A 17,900-nucleotide genomic window follows, 5' to 3' on the forward strand; every position below is an offset into this window, starting at 1 on the left:
AGAGACGTGCCCTGTTACGCAATAAGAGGGAAAAGCAGGCACCCATGGCACTCAGGCCCAGAGCTCCAACGTTCTCCCACGCTCAGAGAGCAAGCAGGATGGATTGCTGGTGGAAGGAATCCTACTGCTGGGTTTTCCCAGCCTCCTCACTTATGTCGGCGTTGCCGTGTTCGCAAGCAGGAGACGGCTACCAAGTGGTGAAAATATATCTTTACTGGCATGCGCTGATAAGTAGTGCCATCAAGAGCCAACACAGATCTTCAGACACTCACAGCAGCAAAGGACAGAGATTTACAGCTTGGGAAGTGATTGGATAGAGCACTGCAGTGGGTGGGTGAATTAAAAAAATAAAAAAAAAAAAGGCAGAACACACACGCACAGATCTGCAGTGAGACATTCAGTTTCGTGCAGCTCCTGACATTCCTTCAAGTAATTCAGAAAATGGAAAGGAGGAAGAGAAAAAAAAAAAAACCCTGCTCAACCCATTTAACTGCCACTATACCAGAAGAAGCTAGTAAACCAACTGGTAAGAATGTGAGCAGTCATGAGCTTGGGTTCAAGATCGAACTGCCTGTAGTCCTGGTGTTCAGTGGTAGTCGCCTGTTGGGTTATGCGAAGACCCAGCCAAACACGTTCCCTCGCTCTCGTACCAACTCACCGGCGAAACGCGCTTCCCTCCCTGCCCAGCCCCGCCCCATCCGCCGTTCACATGAGCTTGAGCAGGAGCTCGTAGGTAGCGTTGATAATGCCCCACGAGAGTATGGAGCGGTGATAGTTGAGGTGTGCCCCTCGGAAGAGGTGCGTCACCTTGCCCCCCCGTTCCCTCCAGATGGTAAGCAGCGCCTGGCGCGAGGACAGGAAGTCACCGCCCACCTGCGACTGCAAGCGCGTCTTCAGCACGTTGCAGGGGTAGAAGAGGATCCCCAGCATGGCGCCCAGCAGCCCACCGCAGATGAAGTCGTTGACCAGGTGGACAGCGCGAGTCCGGGCGTCGGGCAGCTGCCGCTTGATGGGACCGCGGAGCCCAAAGAAGAGGGCGTTGCTCGGGCCATTGCGCAGCAAGATGGGCACCAGGCCGCGGTAGCACTCCCTCGCACCGTAGTCCCGCACCAGCGTCCGGAAGGTGTGGAACGTGTTGTTGAATCGACCGTGGTGCCGGTGGTCCTGCAAGAGGGTCTGCACTCTCTCGAAGGGGGTGAAAACGGCCTCGGCCGCCCCGGCCAACACGGCCGCCGTGCCGCACGTCAGCAATTCGGGCCCCCCGGCGTGCCGCGACAGCAAGCGGGAGAGGTCCTCGTACAGGCCGAACATGAGCGCGAGCGTGGTGCTCTTCTGCAGCAGCGGCGGCAGCAGCCCCCGGTACAGGTTTCGCAGACCTTCCTGACGCAGCTGCCGCAGGGCATCGGTCGCACGCACGCCATGCAGCTGCTGCCGGAACAGCACTTTCTGGATGGGGAACGTCACCAGGATGTTGGTAAAGGAGGCGCACGACCCGCACGCATAGTGTCGCCCCCGTGGGCCCAGGGTGGGAAGCAGCACGTGGCTCCTCCGCCGGCCCTGGCGCGCCTCTTGCTCCATGGCGGAAATAGATCACACCACCCTAACGGCCTCCATCGCTAGCTGTGTCGCCCATTCATGTCATCCTGCAAAGGGAATCAGCAACAGGGGATCACAGTCCACCCCAGTCCACCCCGTCACTGTCACTTGTGAAGGAACACAAAGTGTTCCCTATAATTACTACTATTTATTAAGTAGATGTGTTTCTCCAAAGCAACTTACAACAACTTATCCCTTTATTTATACATACACCATATACCATATGAACAGCCAAGTAGTTTTTACTGCATCAGTTCAGGGTAAGTACCTTGATCAAGCAGGGGGGGTGTAAACCTGGATTCTAACCACGGTACCACGTACTGCCCCATGTCATACATAATTAACAAAAGCAGGTTCAACTGCAGCTTATTATTCTTTTAGGATCATATACAATTAGTGCTGCGTTTAAATGTCTTTACTATAATTTGATTTGGGATTTTTTTAAGTTTCTAGCTATGCATTTCATTGATTCTGGTCACACAGTGGCAATTTAGTTCAGGCCTACACTATTTACACAGAACCAAGTCTTTGCCTAAGGTCACTTCTACATTTGGCTTACCTTTATCAACTTCTGGCTCAAAGGTGAATTCATAAAAAGAAAAAAAAAATGCAATGATTTAGTTACTGATGCCAAACTAAATATGCTGCAAAGTCTAAAATGACATTAAGTATAGCTCAAACATTAACAGAAGCAATTTTAAAATAAACACTGTAAGTACGTACGTACACACACACACACACACACACACACACAGAGAGAGTCAAACCGAGAAATACGTGTAAAACCTCTCTCTGGACTGTGTTCTGCAAGGCTGTATTACTTTGTTTCGTTCATTTTGTAGTCGCAGGAAAGCAGTTTCCCGAGAACCTAAATGATCATGTAATTTTGGTGATTTTTATTAAATCTGACACCATATTTTTTATTTTAAAAAAAAAAAAAAAAAAAAAGACTCAGAACAAGTATCAACACAAGAAGGGGGCGGCTTCCGCTTTAACTTCTCATTTGTTAATAACAACGAACAATGACTGGTGAATTAATGGAAAATGAATGACGTCATCGAGCCGTTAACGTCACATTGCGTCACACGCCGCGCCTGACGTTAAAGTTGAGATGAATGCATAGCTTTCACCCGTTATGCATAAACTTCCATAGTTGGAGATTTTCACCGGACCAGGGAGCTAATGAAGTTTATAGGAAACATGTAAACGGTGACTATTACTGACAGCCGGTGAGATAAGTGGGCAAATGGTTAAAACCCCTAATCGGATTACTCGTGATCCCGATTTACACTTTTAGCGTTTCACACCCAGTAATTACGGTGAAACACCTTCCACAGCTTGTTGTACTAATCTGCTAAAAAAAAATATTGCTGTTATGTCCCATGTACTGGGTAATTTTTTACCGTATCGATCGATGTGGGATGGTCGGGATGGATACCTCCCTCAGGGTAGGATTCGAACCTCTATCTCGTCCTCTGTGGTACGTTAAACTTTTCGGCAAGAACGCGCTACCAGCTTATTACAGTAACAGTTATTGTTTTTTTAACAATTTTTTGCAAGAATTGTAACACACAGACGAACTCGGAAACGTTTTTGACGCGGCAGCGCGAGCGGATCATCATCGCGGCGCGCGCACACACAACAACGAAAAAAAAAGTGACCGACGTCGCCGGCCAGACCAGACGGACAGAGCCTGGAGAACTTGGGGGCTCCTTTTTTTCTCTGCGATCATCATACCTCCTCGCCTCTACACGTCGATGTCCCTCCCCGTCGCGGCAGCGGCGGAGTGGGGCACAGTAGAAATAGCGTACCGATCCAAGATGGGACGAGCCGAGCGCGGCACAACCCGGTACTCTGTCCCAAAAAGACCGACTAACAGCCACCAGCACGGAATCCGTGCTGCGTCCTGTGGGCAAACTCTTACCCCGAGCTTTTCACCTTCATAGTCAACACGTGACTGCACTTCAAAAAGAGAGACACTTCACACGTCATCTTTACTTGCCCGTCCGAGGACTGCCTTCGTGCGCACCTTGGCGCGTATCTGTGACGTCAGGAGGGTAAAGATCAAATCACAGCGTGAGGATCACATCCTTAAAGGCGTACGGTGATGTTTCCCATAGTTGGCCATTTACATTATATAACCACACATAAGATATTGCTATAATAAATTATAAATTGCATTATATAAAATTATTATTGACCCAATTAAAGACACTTTACATTACATATATAAGGGAGCGAATAATTAGGATACATTTTAGTATGTTTGTTTTGTATATTAAGTTTCACGTTTATTGTCATAGATACAAGTACCATGTTGTACATGTATCATGAAAATCTTCCTGAATGCTTCTCCACAGACTATGGGCAAGGACAATAGAAATACTGCACAACAAAACAATGACAAACAAAACAGTGTCAATCACAGTAACTAATAGCAGCAATAACAGCAACGTATATTTCATGGCATTATTACAGTGTGTACTACTAGAACGCCAGCCTGGTCACTACAACCCACCTGTCAACAGGGTTAGAGCTGCTCGTTTTGAACCTCCCCAGGTTTACGGCAATGAATAAAGCAACGTCCATGTCACGTGCATTGCAGGAGGGTGACCAGGCAAACGAAATATATGATTAAAAAACAAACAACAAAAAAATCCGTGTGAATGTAATGCTATTTTTATTACTGGAGAGGCACCTGAAACAAGATGCTTTGACCGGGGGTGTACTTTATATATTTTCTTTATCTTTATTAGCCCACTCTACTTTTATTATCTGTCTCTTGTCACTGTCATTCTCTCTGTGCTGTGGAAGTTCCTGTCACAAAGACGAATTCCTTGTATGTGTAAACATACTTGGCAATAAAGCTCATTCATTCATTCATAAGCGGCTTTCTTCGAACGTGTGTGACGTATTTTTTATGCGACCGACTCTATGACGTCATGCCCGCTTCATTTTCCAGCGACGCGTAGCTCAGGAGTAAGAGTAACAGGAGAAAATTACTCTGTTTCTGTGATGATTATACGACGCATTTAAATTAAATGAATATTGATACGTTAGGATATAGCAGTCTTGGGGAAATATAGTTCATATGCACGGCGCTGAGTTGTGAAAGTGAGGGACGGACAAGGGGGCGCTTGGCGTTCTTGCAGCGCAGGCCAGGGACTCCTGGACTGGACTCAGTGGACATCCACTGTGTTGCAGCTGTCTGACTCTGAGCTTGCTTGGTCAAGTTGGTGGGCGATGTGTGTGTGAACGCAGACTGACGCTGTATAAACACACGTGTCCGTCGGCGAGGAGTGTGTACAGGCAACATGTCTGCTCAGGGGGACTGCGAGTTTCTGGTGAAGAAGGCCAGGGAGCTCGTGTCTGAAGACCCCTGGGCGGCAAAAGCGTGGCTCATCACCGCCCGGACCCTATACCCCTCCGACTTCAACATACAGGTGGGTCACTGGATTAAAAAAAAAAGAAAAAAAAGACCTACTACTGGTGTAGTTACAGTGTGGACGCACTGCTGATCACAGGCTCTCACCGTGTCTCTTCCAGTACGAGATGTACACCATCGAGCGCAATGCCGAGAGGACTGCCTCGGCCGGGAGGCTCCTGTATGACATGTGAGTGAAGAATGGAGAAACTCAGAAAGTCCACATGATGATAGTGCTTCACAAGGTTCTGCTAAACAGCACACATGTCATACTGAGAAAACAAATCAGTGACTGTGTTTGTTCTGCTCTCTACTTTTTGCGCTGTTTGGTACCTGTATGACCCCCCTGTCACTCAGAACTGCTGAATCTCTGTCCACATTTAAAAAGGGTCTTAAAACTCACTTCTCCCATGATCTAAGTTCAGGTAATGCGTAAATGTTCGTGCTCTTTAACTTTGACATCATAACTGTTGAATACTGGATGAAGTTTCACGCAGCTGCTCATGTAAATGTGTAATTTAAAAAAAACTGAATTTGGAAGGTGATCAGGAATTGTGGATATTGTGATAAAGTTTTATGCAGCTACTTGTGTGATGAACATTGGTTCGTATGGTGGAAAGAAACAAAACTAACTGCACTTTAGAATCACGCGTCTGCATCTAAGTGTCTCCTCCTGCTAATGTAATGAACAGTGTATTTTCTATAAGATGTACATCACGTTGGAGAAAAGCGTCTGCTAAATGAACGCATGTAAATAAGTGGTTTGCGCGAGGTGTGTACAACACTCCTGGCTCCCTCAATGCAGGTGTGTCTTGGTACTGAGTGTGTAGTGTGTGTCTGCCGTGTGCACTCAGGTTTGTGAACTTCCCCGATCAGCCTGTGGTGTGGAGGGAGATCTCTGTGATCACTGCAGCTCTGCGCAGCGACTGTCAGGACAAACACGCGCAATTCCTGCGGGGTAAGGATGCAGACATGCTCTTGCGCTTAGGGTGTCATCCTCCTTCCGCACCATGCCTGTGCTTTCTCACTCGTGTGTCTGTCTCACGCCTGTGTGTGTCAGGCCTGTTTGAGACGCTGCCCGGACGTGTGCAGTGCGAGATGCTCCTCAAGGCCACGGAGCAGTGTTTCAACACAGTGGAGAAGGCTGAGATGCTGCTGTTGCTGCTCAGGCGGTTCCCTGAATCTGTTGTCCAGCATGGGGTAAACAGACCGTTCTTCCGCACGGTCATGTTTTTTTAGTCTTGAGTTATTATTTTACTGATTTCTGCGTTCAGACACAGCTTGAAATCTTAATAATGCATTTCCCATAAATCCCTAATGTTGCACAATAGGTAGCAGAGTGTTTATAAGTATAAATTGTATGCACAGCTACTTAGAATGATTTTCCAAAGTCACTTTGGAGGAAAGGTTTTTTTATTATTTTTATTAAATAAAAATAATAATAATGATGATGATAGTGAGTTCTGCCTAGAATCCAGTGGATCAATGTTCACGTTAATAGTTTGTAATTCTACAAATGTTTAGCAGAAGATAAGGGGTTGTAATTTGCTTTAGTGTCAGTGCTACCAGGCTGATGAGTGCAACTTGACGTTGAAATATATGTGCCAAAATTTGTAGGAAGGTTATCAGGATTACTCTATCCTGCGTTTTATGCACTTGTGCGATGGACATCGGTGCATAAAGTGGAAAGAAACGAACTAGGTTTACTTAAGAATTACGTCTGCAACTATGTCTCTCTTTCTCCTAACATAATGCACAGATTGTATTTTTGCTGAGATGTATGCTGCTTTGGAGAAAAGCATTTGCTGAATGAATAAATGTAAATGTAATGAAAATGTAACACTGCATTGATCTTCCTCCAGGTGAGTCTGGGGGAGACTCTCCTGGAGGCTGAAAGCATCGAGGACCTGGACACACCAGTCAACTGCTTTAGGAAGCTCTTTGGTTAGTCGGGTGGAAAGACCTTGATGGAAACACACAGCCACTTACAGCTAAAGAGAAAGTAATCAATGAAAGTGAGAATGGGGTCATTAGGTGTAATGGGCTTCTCCTTCCACAGTGTGTGACGTCCTGCCTCTCATCATCAACACCTCCGACATGCGTCTGCCACCCAGCCTGATGTACAAGTACATGCACAAGGCAGCAGAGTTCTACATTGCCTATGTCACACGTGGACCCTCTGCGGACGGCCAGCTGCCAGGTATCTTGCCTGTCTCTGCCCACATGCTTCAGGTACTGCTGTTTGAACTGCTGTTTTGGAGTGCCCAGATCTGGCATACATATTCAGATCCATAGTTATTTATTCAAACAGGTGAATTTTAAAGTTTAATTGAGGGACAGATTACATCTTTCTCTCTCTGAAGGTGCTCATTGAATCTGTGTCTCTCAAACTAGGCTCTCAAGAGGCTGTTGGACTGAAGTCCCCCAGCGCCCACCGGGGATCACAGCGCTACGTGATTGACGGGCTGACGGAGAAATCCTCCCTGGTGTCGGACCCTTGGGAACGCCTGCTGGACATTCTGGCTGTGGTTGGGGCCCTCTGCGAGTGGCAGGGTGACAAAGCAAGCAGGTACTGGGCAGCAAACCACACGGGTAGGGTAGTGTCACAATGCACAGACTGCAGTTTTATTCCTCTGTTGCTCTGTGTGCTGATTCTACTGATTCCCCTATCTATTGCAGTGTCCTTCCCCTACCCATGATTCTCTAAACTGATGAAGGTGGAGGTAATTTGTGTCACACTGGTTATGGAAATGCAGTTGAAAGATCATACTCCCAAGGGAGGTTCTTAACATGAACTCCTATGGGGAACTTGCAGCGTTATTAATTTTACATTAATTCATTTAGCTGGCATTTTTTCCAAAGTGACTTACAATGTTAGTCTACTAACAATTATTTACCCATTTATACAGCTGGGTAGTTTTACTGGAGCAATTTAGGGTAAGTACCTTGTTCAAGGGTACTACAGCTAGAGGTAGGGATCAAAGCTGTAACCTTTGGGTCCAAAGGCAGCAGCAATTTTGTTACTGGTTTTAATGATGACAAAGTCTCTTACGTAAAATATGTGAAATGAGAAATGTCACCCTACTGGTGGTTGTTGGTTCTGTCACATTTGTGTGTCTGTGTGTGCGCACAGGAGCTACCCTGAGATCCTGCAGCGTATGAAGAAATTGTGCCGCTACCTGCCTAGCCTGGAGGGTGAGACGTTGTCACGCTGCCGCAGTCAGGTGGTCACCTGCGCTGCCCTCGTGCTGTTCCGCAGCGCGTACCTCTATGTGAGCACCGTGCAGCCATCCCTCTTCCAGGGTGAGCGAGGCTTACTGGGCCGAAATTTTGTGGCGGTTGGAGCGTCCAGGGTTATCTGTCTCGTGTGCTTGTTTTTGATTTTGTGATCACGGATGGTGATGGTAATCAAGATGAGGATCATGACAATGAATATAATGTATTTTTGTCTTTGCTGACCCTTCAGCTCACTGCTCCCCCGGGACGGGCCCTTGGATCCTGGTTGAAGACCTGTCCTCTGTGTACAGCGAGGTGGACCTAGAGAAGAGCGCTAAGCATGCGCACAAAAAGTGCAAGCTGGCTGACAGCCGGGAGAAGACCGTGGTGAGGGTACATGTTGGCAGTCATGAGTTTCCTTATTATTCCACTTTCCATCAGAGCTGCAGCTAAATATACAACTGAGAAGAATTTGCTTATTGTTCTCCTAGCTACTCCATCATTGATGCCTCAGTGGTGTCGCTTCATTGCAGCAACTACATTTTTGCTTGCTTTGTGTTAGTGTGTGATGGGTATTGACTTGCGAACATGTCAGTGCTGACGCTGTTCACGGGTGTGTGTCCAGAGCTCGGATGACGAGGAAGGCCTTGGGAAGGGCCGCAACCGTCATATAGTGCTGAGCAAGGCGGACGTGCCAGGCTGGGCGGAGACGCTGGACAGCTTCAGGACGGCGCGCGAGAGCTGGGACCTGCTGCACTCACACGAGGCCCTGGAATCTGGTACATCCGTCAGCCCATTCGACTGCCACTGCTTTTATTCTTACATTGCAGTTGCACACTGGCTCCGTGTTATGAACCATTGACATGATTTTTCAGTTACATTTTGCAATATGTTAACTTTTAATAGATTTTTTTTTTTTAAATGCATTGAATGGACCGAAGAGCATGACGTATATTTGTTTGCAGTCACTATAAATTTAGCTTTAATGTTAATGTAGCTCAAATTTGATTAAAATGTGAGAAAGCGTTTGTAAAAATTACAGCTGTCTCCAAGTTTTTAACACAAACTAACTTGTAAATAAATTGGAGATTAAGATCTTGCTGACTGCGATTGGAATTACGAACAAAATGAACGGTAGACACTTTAGACCAGACTTGTGGCCTTAGCTGTGTTTGTAAGGTGAGGAGCCAGTGTATTACAATAGGAAACTGTTCACTCCTCACATCACCTTTTGTGCTGCAGTGTGAGCTGTATTGAATTGACTTTAGAAACCATTTTTGTGTGTAAAACCTTATATTTAGCTGTTTGTCTAATTACGTTGTGGTCTCATTTTTCCAGTACATGTATGCATGTAAAAGTACTTTTTTCCAGTTTTTTTTCCCCCTGGTTTTAAAGGATATGAAAACGTAGTGCTGTCCTTATTGTTCTTTTGACTCAGCTACATCCACTGCTTTTTTTTCAGCCTCAGACAAACAGCAGCTGAAGAACTATTGATGTTTGCAGTTCCTTCCAAGAATCATGTATGTGCTTTATGAAGAGGCATTATGCTTTTTCAGTTTTTACTGGTCTCTCCCCCCAGAGTTCAGCAAAATCTGCTCTTCCTGGAAGACTGACACCTGGCTGTGGCTCCGGATCTTCCTCACGGACATGATCATCTACCAGGTAACCAAGAAACTTGGGGAAGGGGGGGGGACTGTCTAGCAAGCACATTATATAGTTCATGAGACTCTTCCCAACATTTTGCCAAATTGCTTTTATTTTGATCTGTTTTAGTGAAAGTGTCTTGTGTTTTGTATAAAAGTAAATGGCACGTTTTGGTATCTTAAGAGGACACTTGACTATTATGATTTCTAATGTATAGGAAAGGTGTTCTGTACATGGATGCCTGCAAAGAACTTATATATCAAACCTCAAACCCCCGGAATCATGTCTTTCTCAAACCTGAGCTTTATCGGCAGTATAGTGGCACAGCGAGTAGTGTTGCTGTCTCTCAATGCCTGAGTGGTGCAAGAGGACATGGGTTTGATCCCTGCTCAGTCTGTGTGGAGTTTTCATGTTCTCTCGGTGTCTGCATGGGCTTTCTCCAGGTGCTCTGGTTTCCTCCCACAGTCCAAAGACATACTGTTCAGGTTCACACATAGTGTGTGAGTGACAGAGTGTGTTCCACTGATGTATGGATGAGTGACCCAGTGTAATTAGTGTATCTAGCAGTGTAAGTCACCACGGTGAATAAGGTGTGTATTGGCTGATAACACTACATGGAGTTCACTGGAAGTCGCTTTGGACAAAAGCATCTGCTAAATAAATAAATGTAAATCTGTGCTTCAGGGTCACTATAGGAAGGCCTTGACCAGCCTACATCAGATGGCTGCCTTCCAGCCCCTCCAGCAGGGGCCAATGGTCCCCCAAGGTAGTCTGGAGCACCAGCGTGCCCTTATCCAGCTGGCCTCATGCCACTATGCCCTGGGGGAGTATCGGGTGAGACCCCCCTCTGAGCTACCCCCTTCCTCTCTTTCTTTCTGTGTGTGTCCTCTCTCTGTTGTGATACAATGAGTCTATGTTGTTTTTCTGTCCAGCCATCATGAAAGTGTTCAGATTGGCATTTTTCCTCTCGTTGTTTTCAAAAGTGTATAACATTGTCTGTGGGTTCCCGCCCCCACCTGTGTTCGTGTATTCAGTTGGCCTGTGAGAAGTTACTGGAGGTGGTGTGCACACTAACTCCCCAAGCCCATGACCCCTCCCGGACCCCTGAGGAGCTCACCCGCAGCACACGCACTAAGTTTCGGAAAGGTACTTTATGCATGCTTCATGTGACCCGGTGTGCTGTTTTTCATGTGGAAAATGACTGTCAGGTTGTTTACCGAAGAAGAAGAAAAAAGAAGACAACTTTGAGACATAACTCCGTTGGTGTGAGCTCACCAGGGTCGTTCTGCTCCCTTGCTGTGTCCCACAGGCAGTGACCTGCGACTCCTGCCCTGCACCACCAAGGCCGTCCTACCCTTCTGCCTGCAGCTGATGCTGGCCTGCTTCAAGGTAGCAAACCCCCGCCTCCGGCACAGGCAGAATTTTCCCTGGCTGGGTCACAAAGGGCGCAGGGGGGTTTTATGTGACAGCTTTCCCATCATGGTTGTTTATTCGTGTATCTGTATGTATACATGTATATCACACAGGCATGGTTACCATGTGTTTTTGTCCTGCCTACCATCTGTAATTGGGCAGCTGGTAGCATAGTGGACAGAGCTGCTTCCTTTGGACACAAAGGTTGCAGGTTGAAATCTCACCTCCAGCTGTAGTTCTCTTGAGAAAATTACTTACCCTAAGTTACTCCAGTAAAATTACCCAGCTGTATAAATGGAGAAATAATTGTAAGTAGCTTATCACTGTAAGTGGCTTTAGAGAAAAGCGTCAGTTAAATGAATAAACGTTAGTTTAATTGTGCTGTCCTTGTTTGTTCTTGTCCCACAAAATGCAAATCAGCTGCGGGCTTTCATGGACAACAGGGATGATCTCGCTCTTGGTCATGTAATTGTTCTCCTGCAACATGATTGGCCTCTGGGAGAAGCCCTCTTCCTTAAGGCTATAGATAAAATCTGCCAGCAGGGGAGCTTCCAGTATGAGAATTTCTTCAACTATGTCACCAGTATCCTTTGTGCTGTTCGTGAAAAGTTTGTCCTTGTACCTGTGAAACCTTCAGGTGTTTTGTGGTGGGTTTGCAGTGGACCTGTATTTTTGGAGCATCAGTGGCAGATTTGGGGTTTTCTCATCTGAGATGTTAATACTAGGATCTGAGCAGTAGATCCACATGCCATGTTGACCCTGACAACCTGCACAGACATTGACATGCTGGAGGAGTTTGCCTACCTGCGCACCACAGAAGGGGGCAGAGTCCAGCTGGAGCTGCTGCCCAACCAAGGAATGCTCATCAAGTAAGTTCCCTGCTGGAGGTGGGACTGGTGCGGGTGGGTGTGGGTGTGCAGCCCCGGTCGGTGCAAGAGACCCAGCCGGGTGGGTGAGGGGGTATACACTGCATTGCTATTCTGTGGTTGGTTACCAAAAGTCTCTGTCTATGAGAGGCAGCTGTTCATGCAGTGTCCGTCTTGTCTGCCGGCAAAGAGAAACTGGAGACTGACTAGTTTTTCCGTTAAAAATAGAAGAGGGGGTGCAGCTAGATAAAGACTCCTTACAGTTCCTTATATTGTAATTATATACAGTATTTATTGGTCAGATTGTGAATATACAGTAGGGTTTCCTCACCCAGTGCTCCTTTTGTTTTCTATGATTCTGATATCTCAGTATGTATTACAACTTTAACTCAGATGTTATCCAAAGGTCTGCAGAGACACTACTAGGGGAAACGCTTTTTTTTTTTTTTTTTTTTTTTTAAAAATGCGTTAGGCAGCTGACGCAGCCTTCTAAATCATTATTCTTCAGAAGAGATCAGGGGTCCTTGTGAAGAAACCACATGCTGGGCCTGTTAATACTTGTCCCTACACTCTGGCCCTCTCTGTGCCCTCACTAAGACCTCGGTCCGTCGTGCTGGCCGGCCTCTCGTCTTTGTGGGGGGCACGTGCAAAGCTGCTCCGGGCTGTTCAATGATCGTGTTTGCTGTCTCTAGGAACCCTAGCCCTTCCCTGGGCCTGGTATCCCAGGAGTTTAGTACCCTGCTGCTTCCAGGGGCACAGAGCGCTGAAAGGTACCCACCCCAATTCCCCCCCCCCTCCACCCCAGCCACCTGCAGCCTGGCCATCCTTCGTCTGTTTTCAGTTTTTCTGTTTGTTCGTAGTCTTACTCTTCATTATTTCGCTGAGCTGCGCAAACATTTTTTTTTTTTTCCAGCCATAGCATCAAGTTTTTGATTATGACGTGTTATTGTGATTGTATGCAGTCTGTTTGGGTATCCATTTCATATCTCTGCTCTCCATTATACAGAGGTGTGATTACATCTAAATTTACGCCCTCGTTTTACCCACGTAACTGGAAGTACAACCCAGTTTCCGGCAGTAATTGGAATAATGTGACAGAAGTGTATCGGTGACTGGACGGGGCCTATTTATCGTGTGTGTTTGTTACTGTTTCAGCTCTCACACTCAGATACACTGTGTACAGCAAGGTCTTCGAAGGCCCGCTGGCTCTCCTCCACCCCCTCCCCATCACCCTTGGCATTCGTTCCAGCTTAGCTTGAAGATGCAGAAAATCTTTACCTTAACCTCTTAATGTTGCTTTTCAGTCCCTGATTTTATCCCAGTGTGGTCATTTTTTTAAAACCCTTATCCACAGTGAGAAATTTGGACTCTGTGGCAGGAGTGTAATAAATATGCTTTGTTACTGTAATTTTACAGTATGTGCGCAAATGTAGATGTAGACACACACTGGCTCCACATGTTCCAGACTGTATCTAAAATGCATGACAGTGTGAGGGACCTGATCAGTTCAGCTCACTTTCATATTAGTTTACAGTTCATGTGTCGTGTTGGTGACCAGTATCAAGGTGACGAATGTTGTACATATTTATAGGATGAATTGGCCAAAAATCAGCATGGATTGATGTTTGTGGTAAGCAGTCAAAGTGACTAAAATTGAAAATGATGGCTTCACCTGCATAATGAACACTCCTAGTACAAGATTTCTGACTTATAAGTAAACATTTACATAACAAACTTATTTTTAAGATAAACCCCTTATCAAAGCATGGTTTCAGTTCAAAATAGGAGCCGTGGTGACACAGAGCACCACGCAAGGCGTGTAGCCGCCCACATGGGATGTGATTTCTCCTGCACAGTTCAGTCATCTTGTTGCCGTGTGCCCACTCACAAGCCGCTCTCACAAACCTTGTGACTTTTTAATCATTTATCATAACTTCTAAAAGAGAAAAGTAAAGTTTTAAAGAAAGTGCTAAAAGAAGTTTAACTTGAAGTGATAAAATGCGTAGAATTCCCTTGAAAGGCAATATCATTCTGAAAGATATTATCATTTTGAGTCACTGTCACGGTTTTAGCTGTTCTTTCACACATTAAGCTTTGCCAGTGGCTCAACAGGGAGAATTTTATGAGCATGAGTCTTTACAGTTATTAGCAGAATTGCTTTGTTGGGTAATGTTATCTTTTAAATATTTTAATCTTCTTAAAGTGCTTTACAATAAAGAAGATGTATAGCCTGCAGGTCCAAAGCGCACACACACACACATTGACTGAAACCACTTGTCCCAGGTCCAAAGCAGTTGTCATACATATCAGTATTTAAAAAAAAAAAAAAACAATTCACTACAACAAGGTAACACAGAATCCACCTGTTAATAATAAAAACTTTTCCAGTGCAGGGTTGTGATGAACCGGAGCCTATCCTGGGAGCAGAGTGTATGAGGCAGGGAACACCCTGCATGGGAGACCAGTCCATCACCAGGCAATCACACACAGTCACACACAAAGGGTAGTTTAGAATCACAAATTCTTCTGTTTGACCCACAGTTTTTGCAAAAACCAACACAGATAAAAATTGAATAAGTTTGTAATTCTGTGTTAAGCATGTATTGGTTCTAACTTGGATGACACGGTGGTGCCTCAGTGCCTGGGCTGTTAGGTTGAATCCTGCTCAGTCTGTGAGTTCACATATTCTCTCTATAGCTGAGTGGGTTTTCTTCAGGTGTTTGGTTTCTTCCCACAGTTGAAAGGCATGTTTCTGGTGGATTGGTGACTCTAAATTGCTGAGACAGAGACAGAGATGTGTGTCTGGCCGTGCTCTGATGGACTAGCATCCCATCTGGGGTGTACCCTGTTTAGCCTCATGCCCTGTGCTTCTGGGATAGGCTCTGCACTGCCGTGACCCCAATTTGGACTTTGAACACTTAGCGATGGTGAATGTGTGATTGTGACTTAGAAAAGTGACTTTGAATTTACAAACAGAAAAGATGAAGAACAGAATTCTGGTCCTAATTGCATTAGTAAGCTGAGGATCCATTGTGCGGGATTCTTCTCTCAGCTTCTCAGGGAGGGTGTGTTGAATTCGTGGCACACCGTCAATCCTGCTCCTGAGCTGGAACTCCAGGTTGAGTTCCCACACGAACCCTCCCAGTTCCTCCCCGATCCGCAGGTCTCCATGTCTCCGTCGTCCTTGTCCCGCTGCTCCCTGAAACACAGCTCACCCTGCATGACTTCACTGTGGCCTTCATGCTGTCTGTATTTGGTTTTTTTTTTTTTTTTTTGTTTTTCTTTTTCTTTTTCAACTTACTGTGAAAGTGTCAAAGTAGAGATGGATTGAGCTAATACTTTTGTGTGTGTGAAATTCTAAATTCAGTCAGGTACCCTGGAAAAAGAGTCCCATGATATTTGTACTTTTGAATGTTGGGGCCTGAATCAGTTACACAAGTTCTGTGATTTAATATATCTGTTTACTTTTGATATTTGCTGAATGACTGCCTTTCTGTTCTGCACCTGCCAAAACGGATCCAGGGCATTACTTAAAATTTATTTCTCCTTTTAAATGCCATCTAATTTTGTTAAAAGGACAGAGAGTCCATTAAATTAGTAGAGTTGACGCAGGAGGGGGACAAGGTACACAGGTGAGGAAAAGAGCTTTATCCTAAATGAAGTTGTGGGTTGATTCAGTGTTCCTGTTTAGTACAGTAGCCCTTCCAGAAAGTCAGCATCATACACACACGTTAGTCCTGCTGTTTCCCTTCCTTCCCTTCCTTAGGCATCACACTGTGACCCGCGGCATCACCAAGGGCGTCAAAGAAGACTTCCGGCTGGCCATGGAGCGACAGGTGGCGCGCTGCGGGGAGAACCTGCTCAGTGTGCTGCACCGCTTCTGCATCAACGAGAGGGTCATCTTGGTCCAGTCGCTGCCCTGATCCCAGAGGTCATCGCTGCAACTTCTTCGTGGGCCTACTTTGTCCCCCTCCCAACCACCCACTTAGATCCTTCTGCTTTTAGGGGAAAAAGGAATTTAACAGTTTTCTCATGTGTTCCAGAAAGTGCCGTAACTTCTGGGAAATACAGACAGGTCTTTATTAACTAGGGGAAAAACATCTAAGACTAATGTTGTGGGCTGGCTGGGGACCGAGTTTGATATCTTTGCCTTAATCCGACGCATTTAGGATTAAACGAACGTAATGAAGATGTCTTATTTTTTTATGTATTTATCAGACTTTCACGTGTTGCCCGTAAGTGGTTTTTTCCTTCATATTTTCAGTGGCAGAATTTTGTAAAATAGACAAGATTGATTTGTGTCATACATGTTAAGACAGGTTGTTGTGGAAGTGTATCTTGTTTTTATTTGAATCTGCAGTTTGTAAGAGCAGTAACGAAGGGCTAAGGACAAAACGTGGCCATTTGCGATGGACCTCGCACTGACAGAGTGGAATAATGCACTGACACATAGCTCATGTGATGGTTTGCATTGTAATATTTTAATGTAAATCAACTGAGCCGATCAAGGAATGAAATAACTCCGTTATTACTTCTCGTACGGATGTCCTGTGTGCATTTCACACAGTAGGTCCATCCAGTCCATTTGGGGCTCCTGTTGGACCTGGTCCAGTAAGTTTTTATTTGTTAGACACTGAATCAAGTTTCAACTTGCTGTCATGATGGTACCTATTTTTACTACTCCTCTGAGCTCTTAGTGGTATAAGAGTATCTGTTGGACTTTTCTCCCTTGGGACAACAGGCTGAATGTCCCTTCTGTCTGCGCTTATGGGCTTGGTGTAAAACAGGTCTCCTCTGTCCAAGTTATAGATTTTCCTTCAAAGTACTTCACTCTCACCACCATTGACTGCTTTACTGGCAGTGTTTCGCTGCATTTTTTTCTCCGTTTAATTAATTTCACTTCTTTTTTCCCCGGAGTTGGAGTTTTGAATATTGTCAATTTTCTGCATTCCAAGTAGCTGGAAACCGATGACCTCTTCTGTGCCTCCTTGAATAAATAAATTCTAGACATGATGAGTCAGTGTCAAAAGATTTGTGCCTTAATTGTGTTATCGAGATTACTCTGTGAGCGGAAAAGAATTCCCGCATATACCGCACCTGTTCTTCGGGAGAAAGAGGTAAGAGAGAAGATATGTGGCCCAGGGGGTGACGCTGACGTGGCTCAGCTGTTCGCTCCACAACATTTCGACACCACGAGAAACAGCTTCTCGGTATGCAGAGGTTTACTGTGCGATTGATCGTCTCTCGCTGCCCCTCAACCTACAGCCTCCATCGCTTGCTCTCCTGGCAGAGGGGGAGCCTCAGCCCATGGTGCGAAAAGGAGGAGCACCAAGTTCTGGTGGTACTTTGGGTTTCATAGGAGCTCTCAGAGCGAGTTGAAATGGGTAGAACCAGAACTTTCACAAAACCACAGGTTACAGCTGTTGCTTTTGGACCTAGAGGTCACCAGTTCAAGTCCCACCTCTGGCTCTAGTACCCTTGAGCAAGGTGTTTAACCTCAATTTCCCTGGTAAAATTACCCAGCTGTATAAGAGGGTAAGTAACTGTAAGTAGCTTAATATTGTAAGTTGCTTTGGAGAAAAGCATCAGTTAAATAAATGTATTATGCACACATCTGGAATTCTTTAAGATGTATTTCTCATTTTTGTCTGCATGCTTCTGACCCACAGGCCACAGTTAGCGCTGCTCTTATTCTCATGTCTCCTCACTCTGCATCATCCTCTTTCAGAATGAAAACTGCA

General features: G+C 45.6%; 2 protein-coding genes across 7 annotated transcripts; one reads left to right on the forward strand and one right to left on the reverse strand.

Annotated features, from left to right (window-relative positions):
- Nucleotides 1–203: 203 nt before the first annotated feature.
- slc25a51b (solute carrier family 25 member 51b) lies at nt 204–3,599 on the reverse strand. 3 transcript variants are annotated; one of them, XM_018746207.2, is made up of 3 exons: nt 3,334–3,599; nt 2,156–2,167; nt 204–1,643 (listed from the first exon to the last, which is right to left on the reverse strand). In XM_018746207.2, the coding sequence occupies exon 3, from the start codon at nt 1,576–1,578 to the stop codon at nt 706–708; it is 873 nt and encodes a 290-aa protein (XP_018601723.2). In that variant the 5' UTR covers nt 1,579–1,643; nt 2,156–2,167; nt 3,334–3,599; the 3' UTR covers nt 204–705. The 3 variants fall into 3 exon arrangements, with proteins under 3 accessions (XP_018601723.2, XP_029108038.1, XP_029108037.1); XM_029252205.1 differs by having other exon boundaries at nt 3,521–3,596; XM_029252204.1 differs by lacking the exon at nt 2,156–2,167.
- A 933-nt stretch (nt 3,600–4,532) lies between these two features.
- Nucleotides 4,533–17,242, forward strand: ints10 (integrator complex subunit 10). 4 transcript variants are annotated; one of them, XM_029252499.1, is made up of 18 exons: nt 4,533–5,039; nt 5,143–5,210; nt 5,875–5,978; nt 6,081–6,220; nt 6,883–6,964; nt 7,080–7,220; nt 7,415–7,589; nt 8,154–8,323; nt 8,487–8,629; nt 8,862–9,015; nt 9,816–9,898; nt 10,565–10,714; nt 10,915–11,026; nt 11,190–11,269; nt 11,714–11,876; nt 12,069–12,162; nt 12,852–12,929; nt 15,926–17,242. In XM_029252499.1, the coding sequence occupies exons 1-18, from the start codon at nt 4,911–4,913 to the stop codon at nt 16,080–16,082; spliced, it is 2,223 nt and encodes a 740-aa protein (XP_029108332.1). In that variant the 5' UTR covers nt 4,533–4,910; the 3' UTR covers nt 16,083–17,242. The 4 variants fall into 4 exon arrangements, with proteins under 4 accessions (XP_029108332.1, XP_018601667.1, XP_018601668.1 ...); XM_018746151.2 differs by having other exon boundaries at nt 8,487–8,623; XM_018746152.2 differs by lacking the exon at nt 12,852–12,929 and having other exon boundaries at nt 15,926–17,241.
- Nucleotides 17,243–17,900: the final 658 nt, after the last annotated feature.

The sequence above is a fragment of the Scleropages formosus genome, chromosome 5, assembly GCF_900964775.1.
Source record: "Scleropages formosus chromosome 5, fSclFor1.1, whole genome shotgun sequence".
NCBI lineage: Eukaryota > Metazoa > Chordata > Actinopteri > Osteoglossiformes > Osteoglossidae > Scleropages > Scleropages formosus.